The 22283-nt window shown below is 43.6% G+C and overlaps 2 protein-coding genes across 4 annotated transcripts in view; one reads left to right on the forward strand and one right to left on the reverse strand.

The window, feature by feature from the left end:
- Nucleotides 1-12536, reverse strand: part of ca12 (carbonic anhydrase XII) — a 48082-nt gene extending 35546 nt beyond the window's left edge. For 2 of the 3 annotated variants that reach the window (XM_079685156.1, XM_079685154.1), the window contains exon 1: nucleotides 12411-12536. The gene's annotated coding sequence lies outside the window, so the exon portion shown is untranslated. The remainder of the gene's footprint in view (nucleotides 1-12410) is intronic. The other variant, XM_079685155.1, reaches the window with a different exon arrangement.
- On the forward strand, nucleotides 12028-18038 carry fbxl22 (F-box and leucine-rich repeat protein 22). The gene is made up of 2 exons (XM_079685157.1): nucleotides 12028-12662; nucleotides 16369-18038. Exons 1-2 carry the CDS (start codon nucleotides 12325-12327, stop codon nucleotides 16715-16717), a joined length of 687 nt encoding a protein of 228 aa, XP_079541283.1. The 5' UTR covers nucleotides 12028-12324; the 3' UTR covers nucleotides 16718-18038.
- Nucleotides 18039-22283: the final 4245 nt, after the last annotated feature.

The following is a 22283-nucleotide window of genomic DNA, read 5'->3' on the forward strand; positions in this document are numbered from 1 at the left end:
GCCTAGTAACGGGCCTATCCCTGTAAGGGTTAGCCCAGGACACAAAGAGTTGGTCATTATGACACAAAACTCCCTTGATCTATCCACATAAGTGCATGCAAGCACAGGCTAGACATAGCAAATTCAACTGCTGTTCCCCGGGGGGGGGACAGCGGCGAAGAAAATTGCCTCAATGTCAATTGGGGTATCTGAACCAACCACCTTAGGATAAAGGTAGGATTGGGCCTCAGCAACACTCTAGTTTGCCTTGGGACGAACTAGGTGCGTGGAGGATGCACAGATAGCGCATGAAGTCACTGACTCGCTTGGCGGATGCCAGAGCCAGTGATTGCACTGTCTTTAGTGACAGATGCTACATGACAGCTTCTCCCAGAGGCTCAAATGAGGTACGAGTGAGCCCATCTGAAACCACTGTCAAGTGCCATAAGGACAATAGTGACCTGGAAAATCCTGTGCTTCCAATTAGGTCCTGTGGAAATGATAGAATCACTCCACCGGGACATTGAAAAGAGGTGTGTCCTCTTTTAAGGACATCATTCCTCCCCATCTTCCACTTTCAGTCATAACGAGACACAGTGGAGGAAACTTTCGCACTCTGAGCAGTGCTCATCGCCACTCGGGAGACTCACTGTATTCAGATTGCACCACCTACGGGTCAGGTCCATAGGACGAGACACCCCGGGTGTGGGCGAAAACATCGTCCCCCCCGCCCCGGACAGAATGTCCCTGGGGGGGGGGCTGTCATGGCTGACCGCACAGCCACTGAAAAATTCCCGCCTGCCAGTACATTACAGGTCAGTGCGGAACTATGAGGATCAATGCGTGGTGCTGTTCTCTCACTCCGGTCAGATATGGGTTCTCAGAGCCAGGGGTGGGAATGCGCGCGGGGGAACCGGATTTCAAACGTGCGCGAGTACGCCTACGCCCAACGGTGCGTATTAGACCGTGCATTGAAAGAACAGCTGATAATGAGCATAATCTTTTTAATGCGAACAGATCTATCGCGGCTCAGCCGCGACACACCCACAGCTGACTCACAACCATTTGATGTGAAGTCCAGTCTGCATTATGGTGATACGGCTCTAGGCAGCAGGGATGTCCCGAGGTTCGTCACAACATCTGCATGTCTCACTCTCAAGGAGAGGAGGCGACCACGGCACCACAAGATCAGTTTGCGTGCCAGCATGTAACTGGGGAGAACGCAAAACCTCCTTAATGGTTTACATACGATATTGTCGTATTATCCATCCTCACGAGGGCATGGTGTCCTCTGAGAGAAGACATACGGCGTTTTAGGGTGGGGAACACCTCTAAAACTCTAGGTAATTTACGTGCGACCGTTGGAGGTTCCTGTTTTTCCAGAAAACCCCCTCGCAGGTCGACTTTTTGAAATACCTCTCCAGCCCGTCAGACATGCGTCCGTGGAGATCGCTCTTTGCGATAAGACAGCACCCATAAGCATGCCCGTACTAGTTAAAGTCGGGTACAGCCGGCGTCGCAGTGCCATTTTACGCATCTCATAGTGACCACTACTCTCAGCGCGGGCAGCTGTCCGGTGCTGAAACTCCCTCGGGGGAAGTACAGTCTGGGCTAGGAACAACATGCTCCCTTCTGTGTTTATGATGAAATTCAGGTCGAGCAGGTGTATTACGGGGACATTTGTCCGTGTAATAACCCCCTGTTTTGTACAGGTAGGTTGCCAGGCGAATACTCTGTTGTCTTAACGGGGTTATCGCAGCTTCCGTACATCGTACAAACCCTCCTGGACTGAGAACAGACCGAAAAGAAGCAGTCCGCACTTGTAAGGGACACCCTGAGATGTAAATCACAGATATTCCCTGTGTGGGTAATATGCTGGAGTGTGTAAACATGCATCTCCCAGGTTGACTGATGTGAGCCAGTCGTCCTTCTTGTCGCACGAGACATATTAAAGATGTATGAGTGAGCATTTTGAAGCCGTATGTTTTAAGATATCTGCTAGGGGCTCAACAATCTCAATATTGGCCGAGTTCCGTTCCCTCTCCGTTTGAAAACGGGGAAATACTTGGAATGAGAGCCGCTCTGACTTTGTTCGACGGGTATCACAGATATAGTCTTGTTTTCTATAGGTGAGAGAATCTCTTCTCTCAGAAAACGGGTTGACTCTCCCCGGGCCTGTGAGTAAAGAATGCCCGAGAGCGAGGGAGGAGGGGGGGATGACATTGGGTCGGAGGCCGTAGCCTCGTGTTATTGTCTCGAGAAAGTCCCCGGCAGACATTGTGAACATCTCCTGCTGATTTCTCTTTAGAGTCAGCAGAGATGACATGTCTACCACCGTCAGAGTCTCAATTTTGTCGCGTTCTTGGGGTCCTTTAGTTTCTGAGCACGGTAGTACCTTATTTCGACAATCCCCACCGACACTGCGCATGCGTGTGCTTGTGGTGTTTTTAACAACCTCAGCCGTCATTGCGACAGCACGTGATGGTGGAGGCTTCACAGTACCAGCCGCCACTGCGTTTTGCACATGATAGTGGAGACTTCACAGCTAGGCCTGTCACGATAATTAATTGTGTTGGACGATACATTTTTCTGGAAATTATTGCGATAAACGACAATATTGTCGGCACCGTTTTAAGACCATTTTAGACATAATGATAATATATAATAATAATTCAATTACATCCTTTCAAACATAACTTTTTATTGAACATTCAACATTGCAAATGAAATGTGAAATAATATTAAAATATATAAATATATATAATAAATAAAAAAAATTAATTAAATTATAATAAATTAATTAAATCACACACAACCAAAACAATAAATTAAATAGAGTCAGGCTGGAACACAGAGCTCTCTCTTTCATATATATATATATATATATATATATATATATATATATATATAAATATAAATAAATAAATAAATAAATAAATATGAGCACACATTATCTCACAAGCAAAAAAAATCTCCTTAAAACAACAGTCAAGTGGACAGTCCACTGTCAAAGACCCAGATGCCTCAACAGGCCATATCCAAATCTTTTTTTCTAGTTTTCGAGCAAGGAACACCAACATGTTTGCATCTTCGGGCGGGGGCTCTCCATCTCCAGCTGCCGTGTTTGCTCCCAGCTGGGAAAACGGAATGGGGTGGTTGTGTTCTAGGTGGTTTAAAATGCGTGGTATTGCCTGCTTATGTCGCTACCTTTTTTAAACCAATGCGACACACCGCCCAGCTCATTCAAATCCGTAGGTTCGCCTCGTTGATTTGGTTTGAATCCAAAATACTGCCACACCGGAGAATCGAGATGTGTAGTTAGTTTTTGTAACCAATTCCATTTTACTTTAAATTCCCCGCGAGTAAGTCACACGTTGTCTCCCGCTTGTCGCTATATTATTCATTTGGCTGCTATGCTGCTGCACGTGCACGCGGAGTGTCCTGACCTGGCTGTGTGTCAGCCCCTCACAGCGCGCCTGGCAGCCACAGCGCTCCAGGCTAAAATGCTGGTCACATCTTTATGTAAACGGCAATTTATCGAGTTCAGAAAAGTTATCGAGTCCATTTTTATTTATCGTACGATAAGTCAATTTATCGATTATCGCGACAGGCCTACAGCACCAGCCGCCACCGCGCTTGCACGTGATAGTGGTGGCTTCAGAACCCCAGCTGACACTGCATTTGCACGTGACAGTGGAGGCTCCACAGCCCCAGTCGTCACTGCGTTTGCACGTGACGAGGGCGGCTTCAAAACCCCTGACGCCACTGCGCATGCGCTCAGTGGCGGTAGCTTTAAAACCCCTGTCGCCACTACACATGCGCGTGGCGAAGGTGCCTTCACAGACCCGTTCTAATGTCCACCTTTTGAGAGATGCCGTAGCTGCTCTCAAAAGGGGAACAATAGGCGGACTTTATTGGTTTTATTGTTTTTTTATAGTTTTTTTCTTTCATTTTTTTTGAGCTGCGCCCTCGGTTTTAGCTTGGATGCGTCAGCGGAAATGGTTTATACAGAAAGTAACACAACAATATTTGACAGACGTGTATTTGTGCACTTGAGGATGGCGTTGAGGCATCTCTCGAGGCAGGAACACATCTGGAGCTGGAAAACGCAGCTCTGTCACAGAGGGGAGAAGAGGAGGCCGTCAAGTTGCTCGCTTCTTCCTTCCCGTCAGGTGGCTGAAGATCTGGGTCGGTCGCGCCTGCGTGGCTGCTGCCGGAACCGGAGATCTGCTCGGCCAGCTCGCCCCCGTCTCCTGCCTGAGCTGGGGACTCTGGTCGGGCTGCTGCCTCAGCTGCCTCTGTATCATAAACCGAGCAGGGTGAGGGGCATTTCGGGCCGGCGGCTGCCGTAAGACCGTCGTAGGTGGCGGCTGGACCCTCCGAGGAAGACACTCCGAGGTGGAGGGCCTCGTCTTCTCTCCTTTTCGACTCCCGTATCCGCTGTAGTGAGACCAGAGCAGAGCCGAAAATGCCCTCGGGAACGATAGGCATGTCCATCATATCCCCCTTTTCCCGGTCTGGGAGGTTGGTCAGGTCCAGCCACCTGGCTCTCTCCTGCATCAACATTATTCCCATGATCTTGCCCGTGGCCTGGACCGTGCAGCGTTGTACCCGGAGGCAAATGTCCGTTACCGCTGCGATCTCGTCCCATAAGGCTGGCCCAGACCCGCTCGCCAGATCCCTGCAGAGCTCTGCCTGGTAGGCAGTTAGCAACGAGGAGATGTTGAGGGCCCTGGCGGACAACGCTGCGGCCTTGTAGGCTCGATCCGCCAGCGTGGACAGTCGGTCCGCCTTCACCGGCAGCGTGGGGTTCCTGCTCGGTGCAGACGCCATCCTCGGGAGGAGGTGAGCTGCCACCAGCGATTCCATTGGTGGTATGCGGAGCAGAACGAGCATTTCCATACCGTCACAGTCCAGGGAGGAGGCACCCTGGATTGGGGCCTTGTTACTGTAGGGACGGTCTCTCCAGGAGACCGACACCTCATCCAGCAACTCTGGAAAAACCGGCAGGAGTTGCCTCTTTCTCCTCGCTGCTTGGTGCACATTTTTCCCCTCGTAGCGGGACCTAGAGGTCTCCTTGGCCATCTCGGGCCATGAGATGTCTACCCTGGATGCAGCACGTTGGCACACGGCCTGCAGGTCCACGCTCAGACAGGGCGAAGCTGGTGTGCTATCGTTCGGCAGAGCAGCCATCGCTCCCGGCATGTCAGCTGGAGCAGATGGTGTGAAGAGACTTTCCTCCTGCTCATCTGAGTCAGAGAGCAGGAACTCAGAGGTATCCTCTTCGTTCTCCACGTCTTCTGACTCCGGGGTATCTATCGTGAGTGTGGCCATGGTGGGGTCCAGCCGGGGGGCCCAGCTTGGTATAGCGTGGGGTCCCACTCTCACGTCCCTAGCCGCTACCGGGTACCAGCCTGATACAGGATGGGACTCCAGTTCTGCAGCTGCCGCCGTTGATGGACCCCAGACTGACACAGTGCGGGATTCAATCTTAGCGGGGGACGTCCTCGTGTCCCGATAGCCATCCGGCGCATCAGAGTACGTGAGGAGGTCCCATCTTGCCAGGCTAGTTTTTAGCCGTCGGCGGAGGCTCTTTCGGGACATGCGGGAGCAATGCCCGCACGAGCTGGGGTTATCGACAGCCTCCTGGGCGTGTTCCAGCCCGAGGCAGGATGAGCAGACCTGGTGTGTGTCTGTGTCCGAGATCTTGACCCCACAGCCACAGAGCCTTGCAACTGAGTTCCCGGCTCCTCTGGTGTGAGGGAGAGGCGTCCATCTTGTCTGCCGTGGTGACGGCGTGGAGAGGGCCCGCTCTCAGCAGGAAAGTTGCCGGGGAAAAAACCTAACAACTCGTCCTTAGTCCGGAGAAAAGCGACGGCGTAGATTTACTTCCGAAAGGGGTATTAACTGGTGTGTTAATAGCCCTTAATTATTTTCTTCTCTGGTATGAGAATAGAAGAAAACGTCCTCGCCGTCGTGGTATCGATAGCGAGGGAGACAAGCTAGCGGCGTTGTGTGCAGCTAGCTTGAAGTCAAAACCTTACCTCTCGATTTCCGGAGAAAAGGAAAAAAGGTGAGGTCGAATGTGGTACTAACTGGTGTGTTAGTACCTACAATCTTCTCTTCGAATAATGTCTAAGGGTAGCTCGCGAGCGTCCGTCGACCGAATTTGGCTAGGATAGCTTGGTTCCGTCTGTGGACAGTTAAGCTGCGCGGCTGCCGATAAGAGATGTGCTCTGAAACAAGAAGAGGTGTTTGAATGATACATGCGTCGTGGCGCAAGCTACTTATAGGGGGTGGATTCCCTGACGATGATGTCGAGATCACCCGCCAATCAGAATTGGCGTAAATGAGATTGATGCTTCTGTTTGCTCCGCGATGAGGCGCATCCCATAGTGAGACATCGAACGGAGTGTTATGAATGAGAACTTTAACAAGATGCCTGTGTGCTTAGTACCAGGTTGTTATCATATCAGTAATGGGTCTTGCTCGTTCTTTCGCTTCCCGTCTGATGAAAGGACCTGGGGGGTATACTGCAAAGCAGGATTTTCGCTTAGCCGGCTAACTTCAGGGAACACTTGGGGTTTCCGGTCCTACAAAGCTGGTTCTCTTTTTAGCAGGCTAGATCTCCATGGTAATTTATGCTGTGCGGCTAACCTGGTCGGGACCAGGGGCCCTTCTCACTTCTCATATTTTTCATTTCCTCGCTCCTCGGTCTCGGTCTCACCGGAAGTTGATTTGTCTGCGCCATCTCGAGTAGCGTCCCAATAATATCTATGGTCCCAATGGCCTTATTTTTGCCAGAGGAGCGAGGAGCGATAATGGAGGAACGATAACCGAGGAACCATCAGACCATCCTCCGATGAAATCCTCAGACACTCGCCCAGCCCCTTACTGTGTATCGCTCACTGATTGGACGATGCAGCGCATGCACTGATCTGATGCTTCTTGAAATGAGAGCAGTTTCCCAGCGGAGTGAAGAAAATACATGAACCTCACGGGAGTCACTCCTCAGTTCATACCGTGTTTTGTTTCAATTCATGTATCATTTAGTTACAAATATGTGATATATCTGAACAACAAAGTGGTCAAAAATCATTTTATTCATTTTTTGGAAACATTTTCATGATCACTTTTTTTGTTTTACATTTTCATTTATTGTCATTTCCATTCAGTCAGTCATTAAATGCTATTTAAAATGTTAATTTGCTACATATCCAAACAAACAAACAAACAAACAAACTGTGCAATCCAAAGATTGTTAATCTAACTGGGTTTTGATAGATAACATATCTCTTTTTCTTCTCTGAATTATTTTATTTATTTTGTGCACTCTAATCAATATTAATCAAACTATTGTTCGTTTATACATTTTAAGAATGGCGTTTATCTTTTTTGAGAATTATTTCTTATTTTATTTTTATTTATTTGGGTCTACAACAGATGATACAAATGTTTGTGTAGGTCAATGCGTACTAACAGAGGCGGGGGTGTGTGTGGAAACAACGGGGACAGAGCTGGCTGCTGTCAGACGATCAGCTGTGCAGCGTCATCACAAACGGACGTCGCTTCACGTGACGCTCCGGAGGAAAGGACGTCCCATTGCTCTTAAAACTAATTTCCCTGCTTCTCGTGGTTTCCTTGCATCTCTCCATGATTCCCTGGTGGGAGGGACTAGTCGCAGGGAAACGACGCAAGTGAGGGACGCAAGGAATCCATTTAACCGAAGTGAGAAGGGCCCCAGGTTAGGTTGCAGGCTAAGAGCTCAACTCAGTGAAAGCACTGGCTGCTGACCAATCAGAGCTCAGTGTGCAGAGTTTAAAGCGATCAAGTCATATTACAGGAGAAAGGAAATACAGAAAAGCTGCCGTTGCAGGAAAGACGGCCGGCAAAAATCACCGACTGTGTGAACGTGAACACTAATAGAATATCAACTCCCATCTTCAGAGCAATCTGACTATTATAACATTAATAATAATAATAATAATAATAATAATAGCTTAGATTTATATAGCGCCTTTCATGGGACCCAAGGTCGCTTTACAAGGAAGAACAGGGCAAAACAAACATAACAAAACAAAAGGCAATCAGACAACCAGTCAGACAGACAAAAACAACAAATAGATTAGGGGCCAAAAGCCTTGGTGAACAGATGGGTCTTGAGGGCCCTTTTGAAGGCGTCAAGCGTGGGGATGTTGCGGATCTCCGCATGGAGAGCATTCCAGAGGGTGGGGGCTGCCACACTGAAGGCTCTGTCCCCGAAGGTTCAAAGTTTGGTGCGGGGGGTGGTAAGCAGGCCAGAGTCTGAAGAACGCAGGTTCCGGGGTGGGGCATGTGGGTGAAGGTCTTTATGTCATGGATGTTTAAAGTTTAACTTCTTCATATGTCTAATATTATAGATGACTTTTCATTCAGGATGACGCTTCGCTGTCAGTATGCTTGTCCATGTTTGCGATTGGTCGAATGCTCCAAATACCACCCGTTTCATGTGAACGCGCACCTAACTAGATAGGGCACGGCTAGCTTGAGCGATCCACTTGATAACCCGCGTCGTAGTACAGTTTAGCGCGTATGTTTTGGATTAGGCCAACCGGCTAACTCAAACATATCCAGGTTAGGTTGAACCTATGGGTTGAACCAGCTTCGTAGTACAGGCCTCAGGAGTGGCTGGATCAAGTTAGCTACCTAGCTAGTAGCTAGCACATTAGTTAGCATTAAAGCCTTGTCATTTGTATTAGCCTTAATATGAAGTAACATTAAGTAACCCAAAACGTTAAACAGTAAGAGTAGTAGTCATATTTCGTGAACCCTTTGAAGAGTACTGTCAACGGTGTGATCATTCTATAATACACAATTTAAGCCCGGAGGAGAAATGCTAACGCTAGCATCGGCGATCGGCGATCTGTTCTACTTCATGCTATCTGCACAAATGGTTGACATTAAACATTAAAAAGATCAGGCAGTTCAGTGAGAATCAAAGTCAGGCAGGCAGCTTTGCATGACATTCTTCTGGACATGTTTTGTGTGGTGATAGTGAGGGTAGTCAATCGTTTTGTTGACAAGACAGTAGTGACGGCCATCTTGGTGACGTGTGTTGTTGTGAGAGTGCGAGACCAGAGATGTAGTTCATTGAGCGTTTCACACAAACAAATGTGTTACTTCACAGTTTTACGACACATTTTTTTTTTGACTTGCAAAATTATCTTTTAAATTCGCAAACATCATATGTGTAATTCGTGGCATAATTCAAACGGGATCGAAAGATAATCTTTCTCTCTCCATTGACTTCAATACATAATTTTTTCCGAAATAAGGTCCCATGGAGGTCCACCGGAAGGGGAGGGTCTTCGCCACTCTATGAGGGCACGAGATAAGTTTGTGGCTGACAGGCAGGTAGGCCATCCAGTTATTTTAGTCGGGCCGGCTAGCCGGGCTTTTTACAGCGCCACGGCTTCCACAGATGAAATGTTTTTATATATTTATTGTCAAAGCATTTAATGTATTCATTGCTATCGGGATGTTAAGAGCATTCCATGGAATATAACAAAAAGTGTTTCTGAAGTAAATTACCTACCCCACCTTTAAGCATAGAAGTCATTATTGAAGGATATTTAATAGTTCTTGCTTCTCATTTACGGATAACTGTTTTTTCTTGTCTTGCTTATTAACTGCATATTTCTGGGTTTATGGTGGTTCTTCTGGGGAAAAAAACGTTTTAAGACTTACTGACATAAGTCAGTCTGGCAAAAATATCTTCAACTTTAAGTAAATTGCAATGGGAATTGTATAAGTTTTAGATTTTATTTAGCTAAAAATAATTAGCAGATTCTTTAATGATGATGAATTGCAGCTCTGAGTTGAAGACAACATTTGATCCAAGTCTATAATGTCTCTTTTTCAGCAGTTTAGATCCTGAGAAGCTTTAATAGCACATCTAAAATGTAAATATTTACAGCATGCCCATTATTTGATGCACATGTGAGGAGCTTTCCCATGTCCGGACACATGCTCACCAGAAGGTTTTCTTGTGTTTATTATTATCTCCAACACACTTATTATGTCTCCTCCTGACAACTTCCTTTTGAATGTCCAAGTACGACCTTAAAGGAGCGAGAGTACATTTTTAGCGAGCCTTTTTATGTTGTTTTCCTCTTCCCTCTAGCATCTCCGCCCACCACAGACTCACATAAGAGCCCCGGGACACGTGCCAGTCAGTCAGCTCAGGGAGGAACAAGCTCTCCTGTATGATGAGCAACAGCTGCTCCTCCTCGCCTGCTCACAGGTGGCTGTGGGCTCCATACTCTGTCCCCATTAATGACACACAAGTGGCCTCTTTTTTTTTTTACCCCCCTCTCTCTTTTTTCTTTTCCTCATGGAGGCTAGGTCACATGCTGCTGCTAATAAGCTCACATTGTAATGTGTTTGTCAGATCAGAGGTCTGGATACAAACATCAGGACACAGTGAGTCACAGTACAGACGTAATCAGCCTCCTAACAGTGGCATTTCCAAATGTCCTACTTTTTTGGTGATAACTGGAACAGGACTGGCATTTGGACTGAAGACTAGGATTTAATGATATTTTTGCCTTTTTGCCATGTCAGTAAGGCCTCTCTGCTGCAATTGACCAATTTCAAAACAATGAGTCATGGTTCACTGTGTTCCTTCAGGTTATGGGAGGATAAGGCTGTGTAAATATCTTGTAGGCAATAGCAGTGGTTTCCAACGTGGGGGTTGGCAAAGCTTCATGGGGTTGCAAGCCCTTCTTGATTGTAAGGGGACAACTTTTGAAAAAAAAGTATCTGAGTTTTTTAATAATTTTAATTAAGTCAATAATGAATTACTCCTTAGATAACAGCATAAGACAAGCCAATACGTGACAATATAGAATGAATAAACAACACATCCTTAATCCAAACTGAACATACATTTCTTTAAGTTATTTTGGATGCACTGCATTAAACGACATAACACAGTGGGTGTACTGATAACACAGACTGTGGCACCCCCCCATGTCCTGCCTTTTTTCTCAGAGATTGGTGATAACAACAGAAATAATATCTGGAAATATAGTATGGAGTGAGGTCATATATGTAATGATATTTAGCCTCTTTGTCATCTCAGTTTCCTCTGAGGTTCAATTGTGCAACTTCAAAACACACTGTGTCACAGTTCACTGAACAGTTTAGGCTGTGTAAATATCTTGTAGGAAATATAAGTGGTTTGGGGACCCCCTCAGCCTTTTTTATTTTAAGGGATGTAAGACCATTTTCTTTTTTATTATACAGCTGGACTGTATCACATTGTTATTTTTAAAAGTTTGGATAATGTTCAACATACTGATATGTTCTATTAAATCTCACAGGTTATAGCATTCATGCTAAACAGACTCATCCTGTTTAAGAAAAGTCTGCAGTTAGAACAACTACAGGGCTACTAGAACATGTGAACAGGTTTAGAAAGAACAAAACATTAACTTCAGAAAATTCTAAGCTTGTAAAAATGTACCACCTATCCTTAATAGATGTATGATAGGATTGAAATGGCTACTTTAAGATTCGCCCCAGACATACTTCTAGACTTTTCAAAACACTTTGCTTCATATAATAATTAGCGCCCCTTATGGTTTTCCCACTGAAAGGTTCATTTACTTATTTATAGATTCTTAAAATGGCACCCTTCTCTAATAGTAAATAAATAATGAAGGTGAAATCAGCCCTTTAGAATCAAACAGACGTATACCCTTTATAAACAAAAAATAGGCCTATATAATTCTGCACAGTGAAGGTCAAACTATTACCGTGGCTGTTTTGCTGTTTTGCTGCAGTCCTAGATTCTTGAGATGTGTCTGTTTTGTGTGTCTCTCAGTGTGTGTGTGTGTGTGTGTGTGTGTGTGTGTGTGTGTGTGTGTGTGTGTGTGTGTGTGTGTGTGTGTGCACGCGCGTGCGTGTGTGTGTGCGCGTGTGTGTGTGTGTGTGTGTGTGTGTGTGTGTGTGTGTGTGTGTGTGTGTGTGTGTGTGTGTGTGTGTGTGTGTGTGTGTGTGTACGTGGTGTGTCTATCTGAGAACTAGGCCAGGCCAGTGTAAACATCTGTTGGCTCTCAGCAGCGGTTACCACCTGTTGAGAGCCATGACAGATGGAAAGGGAGCGTATGTCTCCAACACTTCCATCTTTGACCGTGCCGCCAGTTGTCTTCCCAAAATAGCCTGCTCTCCCCGGCCTTATATGTGCAGGCCTGCAGCGTGTGCCGGCGGAGGCATCATGTATCTGGGCCACACAATACAGCTTGCTAGCGCATTGTTGCTGCTATCCACGAGGCCTCTCTTTCTGTCTCGGGACGGCTAACCATGCATGTCACCCAGCTCGACCACGAGTGTCTCCTCCACATTTTCTCTTACCTAGACAAAGAAAACCGGAAGAGTTTGTCCCTTACCTGTCACCCGCTGCGCGAGGTCTTCCTGGACCCCCGCCTCTGGACCGTGCTCCACTTCAGCTCCCCTTGTCAGCTGACCCGGGACAACTTCGTGCTGGGACCCTCGTTACGGTACCTGACGGTCTGCTGGTTCTCGAGTAGGGTCCTGCAGGTTTGCAACATCGAGGACTGGCTTAAGAGCTCGTTTCAGAAGGACATCTGCAGCAAGCACGAGAACCTGGTCTCCACTTTCCTGGCCTATGTCTGCCACATGTAAGTGTGTTTGTGTGTGTGCGGTTCTCCTGCTGCTTTGTCGTGTATTTGAGATGTAACAGAGGGGGACCAAGCTGCACTTGTGCTTTACTGTAAAACTCAGGCTACTGTGATATCATCTAAAGCAGTGGCTTCTTGGCTTGTGACTCCTAGAACAAAACATGTCTTTCTGGGACCAGGTCACCAAAGAATGATTTACTTTGATGCATCTTAAACATATTTTAGTCCTTATGAAATAAAACTACCATGTAATACACAAGAATACACGTTTAAAGTATTTTTGTTACTTATCTGTTGTTAACCCTTAGCTATGAACTGCTCTGGGCATATAACCTTAAGTAAATGAGCTTCAGGTACTTTGCACCAGTTTATACAACTTTATTCGTTACTTCACTTCTTGCCAATTGGCAAAGATTGTAATTTTGTGTCAGCTTTAGTTCGTACTTTTCAGATCAAAACCTCATATCTCAAATTTAGTGACTTTTTCTGATAATCTGAAGCATCAAGTTTTCCTTTAGGTGAATAGAAAGGTTTCCTATACTATTAAGCTAAATAAACAAATGAAAGAGAAACCTGAAACATGATTACAAATGGAAATAAGGATGGTCATTTTTTTTTTGCATAATTTTTTTAATTTTTCATTCATAATTCATACTTTTACTTTTGCTAGGATTAATAGACCTATATGTAAATTAAACAAATACAAATTTCACTCAGTATTTTCTCAGCGTAGCATTTTGACTTTACTTAAAGGTAGGGTAGGTACAGTAATTTTGGAGAAACCAGCTTGAGTGCGGTGCGCTAGAATTTGAAAATACACAACCGGAAAAAATCTGCCACTTCCTTACAGAGCCCCTCCCCCAACACACACGAACGCGCACATGACCAATGGGGGCACGAGATAAGTTTGTGCACAGATGGAAGGCTGACAGGCATGTAGGCCATCCAGTTATTTATCCGGGCCGGCTAAAATGATTGGTCATGCTTTTTACAGTACTACGGCTTCCACAGATGACCTTTTTTAATGGATTTTTTTTGTCAAAGCGCTTAAGATATTCATTGCTATCAGGATGTTAAGAGCATTCCATGGAATATATCAAAAAGTGTATCTCGAGCCGGTTTCTCAAACTTACCTACCCCACCATAAATTATCTGCATATCCTTAAGACACTAAACAGTACAAACCACAACATCAAATACCCTTACTCAAAGCTGAACATGACTAGCTTTAACTTACTTTGGATGCACTGTATAGACACACCTGATATTTTGTCTATCCCTGTAACTACTTCTCACCATGACATCCACTGGTTTCCCTTTTGTGTCAAACATGAGCATTGACAAGTGTGTCTTACAAACGCTTCCAATTTCGGTCAGATATGCCTTAAGGAAGATCTTATCATTTACGCGCCTCTCAGGGCCATTCCCACCCACCAAGGAGGTTGGATTGTTTTCTTTAAAGGCACATGGCTTACTGAAACTGCCATGTTTAACTGTAGGCAGCAGGGAAGAAAATCATTAGAAACAGATGGTGTATCTATCCAGAGCTGGCTATAGAGACAGAAAAGTGACACATCTGTGGGACATTAGACTGATTCTATTAACTAACATAACTGTGGTCAAATATCGAATTATATTTATTGAATGATGTGACACTTGGATTTGATAGGTGACTGAAATGTAGCTCTGTTGGCTCTCGGCCTTGTGTGCGTGGCTGGCTGCATAAAGGGCTCGACCTGGAGAGGCTAATGAGGTCTCTGGATCATTTCTTCAAGGCAGCCAGTAATAAACGTTGATGTGAGGGAGCCTGGCCACCGCAGCTGGCCTGGCAAGAGGAGAGGAGAGGAGAGGAGAGGAGAGGGGCTCGCTCATTGGCTCAGTGTATGACCCTGTGAGGATTTCCTGTATTGTGAAATTTGAGACGCAATCCACGAGAGCTGTGAGGCCATTCAAAACTAGAACCACCTACTTTGTCTGGCTGCTGTATCTCAACGCCCTTAAGGCACACTCATTGCATACTGATAAACCCTCCCAAATGGAGAGCAAGTGCACGTGATACAGAGTGGGAGGGGACGCAGAGAAGCTGAGAGTCAGCTGCAGACTGCGCAGGCAGGTGGAGCTTACAATTGGCTCTTTGTTGCTGTCAGAGGACTGAACATGTGCGACTGTCTCTGCCTGCCTTTTCCTGGATAAGACTCCACACAAACTCCGACGCCATTCTCCTGACTGTCTTTATTTATCTTCATGGGAAAAACAAACTTTAGAACATGGCACGCCTTTGGGCCCCTCATTTTACAGTCTCATGCTCCTGTCAAATTAATTGAATCAATAATCGAGAACTGTTATGGATTTTGAATATTGAGTGTTCAGTATAGTATATAGTAAAAGTATCCACTTGATGATTTGTCCTGACAAAATCACTGTTAGGAAACAAAAACCATTAGAGAGATGATTACAGGTTAGCAGTGTATTGTTCCGCTTATACTCTGGTGGTTTTATATGATCAACATCATGTAAAGAAAGAAAGAAACAGTCAAATCCACATACATACTTCAGGGTGGCTAATTTTAAATTGGCATATTTCTGTTCTCTGATTACAAGATTGCACTTATTTGATTAAAATAAAAAAAAAATCAAATTCTAAAATAAAGTAAAATCAGACTTTAATTGCAAAAGGTTTAGCTTTGTGATTTGTTGGAGTGGACGAATTATGCAACAGTGGTTGATGAAGTTTTTGTTCATGTGATGTTTACCTTCATCCACTTAGTCACAAACTGTTCTCATTAGAGTCTGCTGAGTCTAAATGCTGCTGGCTTTTAGCTGTTGGTGTTCCAGGGCCCCACCTCCTCTTTTATTCTTTTATTGGTTAATGTCAATACTGTGCAGTCAAATCCGCTGATAAAGCCACACTCTATGCAGCAATGTAGCCAGGCACGTGGACTGACTGTGCCACCCCATGTTCAGATGTTACTGGGGCAGCACCCTCAACACTTGCAGGCAACTGGAATATTGTTGGCTCACATGTGGTTATGTGGTAAGATTATGTAAGTCTTTATGTAATCTACATCAGGGAACGTGAATGACATCCTCGATCCGTTGCCATGAGGGAGCTCTGTGCTGCAGGCCTGCCAGTAGGTTGCAGTGCTCTCCTGATACTGAGTGGAAACATGCAGTATACACACATTTCACAGCAAACAATCCACATCCATTTATTGAAATGTTTCCTGTAAAATTGAGCATGAGAAAATGCTTTTTGGTCATCCTATAATTAATTCATCAAAAATCCTGGAATTGTTCTTCATGTATTCACACAAGCTTTTAGTGGACCGATATACATGCCCAGGGGGACAACATGTTATGAAAAGATAATTTATTCTGGGTTTTAAACGTCTCTATCTTTACACAGACCATGTTGCTGCCTCGCAGTGGTGTGTTTACATCATCCACACGTGGCTCTGATCATACACCTGATCTCTTATCCTCTGTAATCTGATTCTATTCGAGAGATGTGAAGAGTATTCATGTGAAATAAGGACACACGTCAAACTGAATTGATAAGCTAAGGCTAATCCATGTGCAAACAAACTAATCCCTTTCTACACAATTATGTCATCAGCCTGACAAGTAACATTGACACAGAGCAGCTCTTGTACGGATGTTCCTCCCTCACGTTGGTGGAAACCTGATGTAACTCTCTGTGCTACAGGTGTCCCAACCTGCTCTGGCTGTCCCTGTCTGGCTGTGGACACATCACCGACCAGGATGTGATCTCTGTGCTGCAGAGCTGCAGGAAACTGCGCTGCCTTCACCTGGAGAACTGTGTCCGCATCACCGACTGCAGCCTGCAGGGTGTGGCAACACACGGAGAAAGTCTGGTGGAGGTAAAGGTGGACTTCTGCAGGAACGTCACTCAGGCAGGGCTGCAGGCTGTCAAAGAGAAGAGGCCGTGTATCCAGCTGAGCGCAGAGAGGAGCGCTGATATGATCCCCGACAGCAAGCCTGAGGAGAGACTGCCACTCAGGAGGACTCTGCAGAAAGTCCTGCAGTTTATCTGATAGAAGAGCTGGACCACAAAGAAGGGCATTTATTTCAATGTTTAACTTATTTAAAGACTTGACTGTGAAGTATTTTTGCTCAAATTGGTGTCTATTTATTAGATGTGTTTTGCACCTATTTTGTACTTTTATATAATACACATTGAATATGAGTCTTCCTTAAAAATACATGTGCCTTTTTAAGCTGTGTCTGTTCCATGTTATCCTAACCAGGGATAATTCCATTCAATCTCAAAATTAATTTTAGGCTGTGCCTTAATCGAGATACTTCAGTAAGTACACTGTGTATACTATGTACTTACTTCCATAGTGTGTACAGTTCATTATGGTATTAAAGCAAAGTGAGACACAGCATTAGGATATTCATTCACAGGTTGCCTTATCAGTAATTCACCAGCAACAAACATTGAAATGCAGCATTGATATGATTCCATTCTTAAAGAGTTTGTCACTTGTGAAAAAATGCTTCTTTGTCAAAGGTTAGTGAGACGATCAATACAACTACAACTACCACGTCTATATGTTAACTTGACCTTACAGTCAGGCTAGCTATTTCCAGTTTTTTATGCTAAGCTATGCCAAGCTGCTGCTCCAGCTATTAACCATTCAGATGCAGGAGTGGTATCCATATTCTTATCTTATGCTCAACAAGAAAGCATATTAGTGTTTCCCAAGATGTCAAACTATTCCTTAAATAGAACTTGATAGTTTGATTAAGATATAACACACTTTCCCCAGAGGACTTTCGCACTCCTACACAGTACGAAAGAACAAAAGGTGTGTGTGTGATCCGTTTATGTTGCGATAAGATGTCAGAGCTGGGAGGAAGAGTTCTCCGAGGACAAATTGTCCCTGTGCCTGTGATTGGATTTACGCTATATAAGGTTGTGAGACATATGCAAGTAGGTTGAGTGCATCTGTCTGTAAATGCCATGTGACCAATGTACCGCTGCAGGATGCTGCCCATCCTGTGAGTGCATCTCTAAAGAATCAACATAGATTTTCACACAAGGTCAATTTAATGAAGAAGCCTTGTTTTCTATTCCTACAGGACATGGGCTCAGATATTTTTCTTGAACTGAGTGGAGCAAATTTAAACTTTTCCTTTTTAAAATGTTACAATACTGTTTTTCTATGAACTGTGTTTTTTTACTTGGTGTGTATGAGTGTTGTTTATTTATATATTTAAAGAAAAGGACCATTGCTTTGCTATTACAAAAGCAAGCACAAATGGGACCAGGATTGTATGTATGATTTCTACTTTGGCAACAATGAGGTGTGTATTGATCCGTTGTTGCAGTATTAAAGAGGACGTATAATGCTCATTCTCAGGGTCATTTTTGTTTCTTGTGCTCCTACTGTGACATGTTTACATGCTTTAAAGTTGAAAGAGATCTTTCTTTTTCTCATACTGCCGGTGCTGCAGGGCCTCTTTTCACCCTCTGTCTGAAACCAGAGCTCAGTCTGCTCTGATTGGTTAGCTGGCCGGCTTTATTGTGATTGGTCAACTGCTTAGCGATGTCCCGCCCCTTAGCCTAAGACAGACAATATTTTCGAGCGCTAGCCAATAGAAGCGTGAGTGTAACAAAGTAATTTCACTATGTTAACAAAGGAGTCCAACAGAGGTGTTTCAGGCAGGGGCGGGGGGGGTAGTGTGTAAACAAATTAAAAGAGTTATAGTTATAGGCACTTTCTCTCGGCATCATCATACAAATGTAATTTGCTGTATTGCATTAAGTAACAGTTTATATTTTCTAAATACGACTTTTGATACGTAATGAAACATAATGAACAGTATGTATCTGGAGTCCATTTGTTGAAGGCAAGCATTGAGAATACATCAATATATTTCCAGTAAAACCCAACGTTAGCACATTAAGTTGATAAGAGTCAGAACACATTTACATTAGATTAAATTAAACAGATAAAATGATGTTAAATATGTATGCAATCTCTCCTTATTATGGCTCTGTATGTAAATGGTATCTATTTAATGCAAAACAGCCATGTGTGAGGATAGCAAAGCATGTGCTGTTTTCATATAAAGAGAAAGCCCCAAACCATTTAGTTAAATACAACGGCTGTTTCACGATTACAGAGGGTCACTCTTTGGAGTCCAAACATCAAATGCTGCATTGTTCACCATAAAGACATATGCCTTAAGTGATTGTTAAGATTTATGGGTTCCAGGTGGCGGGAGTCCTGAGGCACATCCGGCTGCATACAGGACGCAGACATGTAACAGCACAACTGTATCAAAGCATAACTCATCTCCACTAGAGGCAATGAAATGAAAAGCCGATCTTGAAAGACCTGTTGCCCAGATACATGTCCTAAAAAGCACTGCCTTTTGCAGAGCAAGTTCTTCAGTTTGAGGCAGCTGCAGCCTTTTAGTTCCTTAGCAATACTGATGTGAGTAACATCGTGACTCCTTATTTATGCAGCTCCTTCTATTGGTCTGAATTTTGAATAAAATATCCAAGTCCAGCCTTCACTCAAAATGGAATCCATGGGAAAGTAATGAACAAAAGGACAGTTTGTGCCTGAGAGGAGTGGCCACTATGTTGATAATGTCCTTTTATACGATGATCTAATCAACCGTTTTCTGTTTATAAGACTTTATGTTTCACCATTAACTCAATTTACTCTGTCTGGTATCTGCTATTCAGATCAGTTTAGTTTTTTTATCTCCACTAGCAAATTCAGATAAATTGCTTCCTCTGTCAGTTCTGTTGGTCACTTTTATTTCCCTTTCTCCATGGTTGGTACTTTTTTGACCAAAAGATTATTTCATGAGTGAGCTGGTGTAATATAAATCCTGAACGCCCACATGCTTCTGTCTAAACTATGGATTGTATAGGGGCTCAAACATGTTTCGGAAACCCTGCCTCAGGTGAAACAGACTGGGTCGTGGGGGGTTGGGGCAAACTATGTCTTCAAACAGACCACACTTTACAATTATATCATTCTTTTAGGAGAAAAGTCTGCTAGACAGTTCATGTTTTAAAAGTGCTTAAGGGGAATATTGTGCCAAAAGTTTCCTGGTTGAAGCCAGATAAAACATTTCTTCTTTATGGGCTGCTTCATATGAAATCCCAGAGAAAGAAAAAACGCATTGCCTAAGGGGAGTTTGCAACAGGTGACACTGCCAATTTTCTCTTTTTTGTTTTTTATTATGTTACTAACACTGAGAGCGTATGTTTGTATAAACTTTGCATCTAGTTGTTTGCTGATGTACTTTCCATATTTATATAGCCAACAAGACAGGTTTAAGTTTCTGAAAAACATGTTTGATGATCATATTTGCTAAACTTATAATGTATTTTGCTGTAGAATCTTTATTTACAATGACAATTTAAAGGTTAAATAAAGAGTAGAGTGAACAGTAAAATAGCTGTCAGTGAGATATAGCCTAGTGAAGTAGATGTTTAAAGTAGAATAAACAAGGAATAAATAAATAGGAATCTCAAAATTGTACATTACTACTTGTGTAAATGTAAGCATACACACCAGTGCAGGCCACTTCCTCTGAGAAATGTAATAACAAAATTATTGCTCGACTTCAGATTATCTTCTGACCTAATGCACATTTTAAATAACACAGCTCTGCATACTGGTTTAGTAGTATCACTTGTGTGTGGCTGGACACATCTGAACTAACAAAAAAGACAACAAGATTTCATTCTGTTGTCTCTTTTCTACTATATTCAAAATGAGGTACAAGTTAATTCTAAGGAATTGATTAAATGTGAAACGCTCTCTAGCTGTCTAATCATTATAATCATCTGCTCTAATCACTACAAGTGGCTCCATGTGGAGAGATGAGAGCCTATGATGCAAATAATGTCTTTTAAATTTAGTTTGGAAGAACCTCCATTCACACACAGACAAACGGGTTTAAGTAGGTGACAGTCACACGGATGTATGAAGAGAAGACTGACAGTAGCTTTTCATATTTTTTTGTTTTTCTCTGTAGCCATTTATACAATTGCATTACCCAAAATGCAACACTCTGTGTGCTGCGGCTAATGTAGTTAGCACCAAGCTGAGACGAGGAGCAGCCTGCAGGTGTGTGGTAAACTCACTTCTTTCTAACTGCACAACTCTTATTACTCGGGCCCAACTTGTGGTGGATGTGGTTTAAATATATAAATATTTATATATACATTCTATCTATGGTTTAAACAAACACAGTTGCTGGAACCGGATATAAGGAGTACTCAAAAAGCAGATATATTAAAGTTTTTGAAACTAAAAAGTCTTAAAAGGCCCGTTTTTAACTATAAGGTTTTAACTATTTCATAGCACAACTTTTTTAAAAGATGGCTCACATTTTAATTGGCTGGATTGGAGATGGTAGAGCAACAGAGAGTCCATGATATTATGGCACAAGCGACTACAATATAGCCTGCCATCAGCAGAGCAGATTCACCATATTCACCATACTCACCATATATGGTGAAACAGTCCTGTACTTGAGTATATTTACTCAAGTACTGGAATTAAGTACAATTTAAGGGTACTTGTACTCTACCTGAATATTCTCAGAGCTTATGCTACTTTATACTTCTACTCTACTGCATTTTAGAAGCCAATACTGTACTTTTTACTCCACTACATTTATCAGACAGCCTTTAGTTACTAGTAACCTTTTAGATTATTAGCTAATACATTTTAATTATTGAAAAAACTATTGATATATACAGTTATAGGTTAATATATCCAGCAGCAGTATATAACATAATTCAAATGAGCTGTGCCTTTACCAGCTGGGATAAACACATTAACATCAATAATTGTAATTCATTCATTTAATATCTGAAATACGCATAAGGAGTACTTTTACTTTTGGTACTTTAAGTATATTTGAAATAGGATACGTTTTTACTTCTCTCTAAGTAAGATTTTGAATGCAGGACTTTTCCATGTAACATAGTACTTCAACAATTTAGTATTAAAGATGTAGGTACTTCCTCCACCACTGACCATATAACATATAGAGGCTTTCAGGATGTCAGCAGGCACTGAATCCAGCATCTTATCTGAAGGATTCATGCTGCCAGAAGGCCTTTGTGGAGCCGGTAGCGCAGGCCTATCCCCCAGAGTGACATCTGAGCTGATAAAGACGGGATACTGGCCGTAACAGATAGAGGGGCACTGAAGCTATGGAGGTAAACGTGAACAGGGTAGTCATTTGAGCCCTGAAACTTGAAATCAGCCGTTTCCTGACATCCTTATAAGGTCAGCCATGGGAGCCATTTCAAGTATCCACCCACTGATTACTCACCCATGGATGGGAGGAGGGAGGGTGTAGAGACTTCAGAAGAAGTGAGGAAGGAAAAGAGGGAGGATTTGTGTTTTTGAAGCACTTTTTTTTGCGAGTCTGTGATAGAGGGAGAGGCTTTACTGTACCCCGTCTCAATAATGGAGGAGGACGTCCTGAGCCTCAGTGTGATAAGAGATGCAGAGTCATTGGGTAGAAGCAACTAATCAGTATGTGCTACTTTTTACAACCCGTGCGTTCGAGCCTGAGAGCCTGGGCTGTAGGCAGTAAAACTCTACAGTG

The sequence above is a fragment of the Notothenia rossii genome (assembly GCF_949606895.1).
Source record: "Notothenia rossii genome assembly, chromosome: 5".
NCBI classification, from domain to species: domain Eukaryota; kingdom Metazoa; phylum Chordata; class Actinopteri; order Perciformes; family Nototheniidae; genus Notothenia; species Notothenia rossii.

Coding starts and splice junctions, on each gene's coding strand:
- fbxl22 (XM_079685157.1), top strand. CDS start 12,325: ATGCATGTCACCCAGCTCGACCACGAGTGTCTCCTCCACATTTTCTCT. Junction 12,663..16,368: donor CTGGCCTATGTCTGCCACAT/GTAAGTGTGTTT, acceptor TCTGTGCTACAG/GTGTCCCAACCTGCTCTGGC.